Source organism: Lontra canadensis, unplaced genomic scaffold (assembly GCF_010015895.1).
Source record: "Lontra canadensis isolate GAN:19392208 unplaced genomic scaffold, GSC_riverotter_1.0 scaffold86, whole genome shotgun sequence".
Taxonomy (NCBI): domain Eukaryota; kingdom Metazoa; phylum Chordata; class Mammalia; order Carnivora; family Mustelidae; genus Lontra; species Lontra canadensis.
Window position 1 is genome coordinate 6,576,271 of NW_022631080.1, and position 1,955 is coordinate 6,578,225.

General features: G+C 50.3%; 1 protein-coding gene across 1 annotated transcript; it reads left to right on the top strand.

Moving 5' to 3' along the window:
• The first annotated feature begins 1,124 nt into the window (after positions 1–1,124).
• LOC116882633 (ferritin heavy chain-like) lies at positions 1,125–1,743 on the top strand. Its single transcript, XM_032883162.1, has one exon. It carries the CDS (start codon positions 1,140–1,142, stop codon positions 1,689–1,691), a length of 552 nt encoding a protein of 183 aa, XP_032739053.1. The 5' UTR covers positions 1,125–1,139; the 3' UTR covers positions 1,692–1,743.
• The last annotated feature ends 212 nt before the right edge of the window (positions 1,744–1,955 follow it).

Here is a 1,955-nt window from a genome sequence, read left to right on the forward strand (position 1 = left end):
TAAAACCAGAGAATTTAAAATACCTACAGTAGAAAGTCAAGCACACTCAAAGAAGGTTTAAGAAAAGAGTCAATGAAATCAAAGGATAGCAGAAGGTCCTGGGAGGACTGTGAGATTAAAGAGTTACTCTCTGAACAACAAATCTGTTTTCTCCTGCTCTGCTCTGATCCTCCCTTAACCTTACTTACATTCAACAAAGGCACAGTGGCAACTGAACTGCTTTAATCTCTTTAAACTACCCTACAAAGACAGTGAATTACTTGATCAGAAAGGGAACCCAAGTCAGAGCAGGTCTGAGAAAACTGCGGACCTTCAAAGCAGAAGAGAAACTAAACAAAACACATCGACCTAGAAGAGAGAACCACTGAAGTCTTTCAGTGTCAGAGAAATGCCATGCTTTTGGCTTTGGGGATGGTACCTTTCCTAGTTGCAAGCTCCATGACATGTACTTCCAAAGGAGAAAACCACTCCTTAATTGATATATTCCTTCCTCCCCATTCAGAGGAGAAACCTATTAGTGAAATGAACATCACAACTATAAATCCGATCCATGCTAATTACCTAAGCTAATCAAAAATGAATCCTTCGTTACTAAATATGTGCGTGCAGTTTTAAGTATTTCAGGAAAGTCAAAGAGAAGATGATAAGCAGATATATTTATATTTTACAGGAAACAGAAGAGATATTTACCGAAAATTCAAATTCACATTCTCAGAATTTTGGGAGACCATGGTTTTATAAAATAAAACAGGCTTCAAGAAGGAAAGTACTTGGAAAATAGCCACATTATCCCAAAATTAAAAACACCAGGTATACAGCACAGGGTTGCCCTGACTCATCAAGCTCCAGCAGAACCTGAATCATTGCCCTTGTGGCCCGCCTCCACCCCCTATCCCCAAACGGAAGCTCGCCCCCCTTCCCTGGACCCCATTTCCGGTCCGATCCCAGAGCTCGCCCAACATCCCAACGGACACTTCCCTGAGGTCTCAAACCGCCTCTGGTTCTGCCTCTGGCCTCCCTTGCTTCTCAAGCTGGGGAATCTCCGAGGCCACCACCGCCTTCGGCCCCACCGCCGCCCGCCGCGCAGCCCTCGCTTCCGCACCGCCTTCGCCTTGGTGCTGGTGCCCGGGCCGCCAGCCATGGCCACCCCGCAGCTCTCCCAAGTGCGCCAGAACTACCACCCCGACTGCGAGGCCGCCATCAACAGCCAGATCAACCTGGAGCTCCACGCCTCCTGCGTGTACCTGTCCATGGCCTTCTACTTCGACCGCGACGACGTGGCCTTGAAGAACTTCGCCCGCTTCTTCCTGCGCCAGTCCCGCGAGGAGACCCAGCGTGCCGAGAAGCTGATGGAGCTGCAGAACCAGCGCGGGGGCCACATCCGCCTCCGCGACATCAAGAGGCCGGACCGCGACGACTGGGAGGGCGGCCTGAAGGCCATGGAGTGCGCCCTGCACCTGGAGAAGAGCGTGAACCAGAGCCTGCTCGACCTGCACCAGCTGGCCACCGACAAGAACGACGCCCAGCTCTGCGACTTCCTGGAGAGCCACTACCTGCACCAGCAAGTCGAGGCCATCAAAGAGCTGGGGGGCTATGTGACCAGCCTGCGCAAGATCGGGGCCCCCGAAGCTGGCCTGGCAGAGTACCTGTTTGACAAGCTCACCCTGGGTGACAGCGACAAAAAGAACTGAGTTGGGACTGTTTCCCCGTAGCCCCAGGGCCCATGGTGACTTTCCCTGATCACCATGCCGAGCATGCGTATTGCAGTATTGCCTTTGCAAAAAGCTCCCGTTCTTTTCTCCCAATTTTGCCATAAAAAAGTTGTTTGGTTTCAATAAAGTTATTTGGTTCCTAAATTTACAAAAAGGTCTCTGGTTGATTTCCATGCAAATCTTTCACCTTTTAGGTTTTAAAACAGGAATCCAGGAGTCCTTCTATCTCCCTAAGTCCATCCA

Excerpts from the sequence above, each read along its gene's own strand:
- LOC116882633 (XM_032883162.1), top strand. The coding sequence starts at position 1,140 with ATGGCCACCCCGCAGCTCTCCCAAGTGCGCCAGAACTACCACCCCGAC.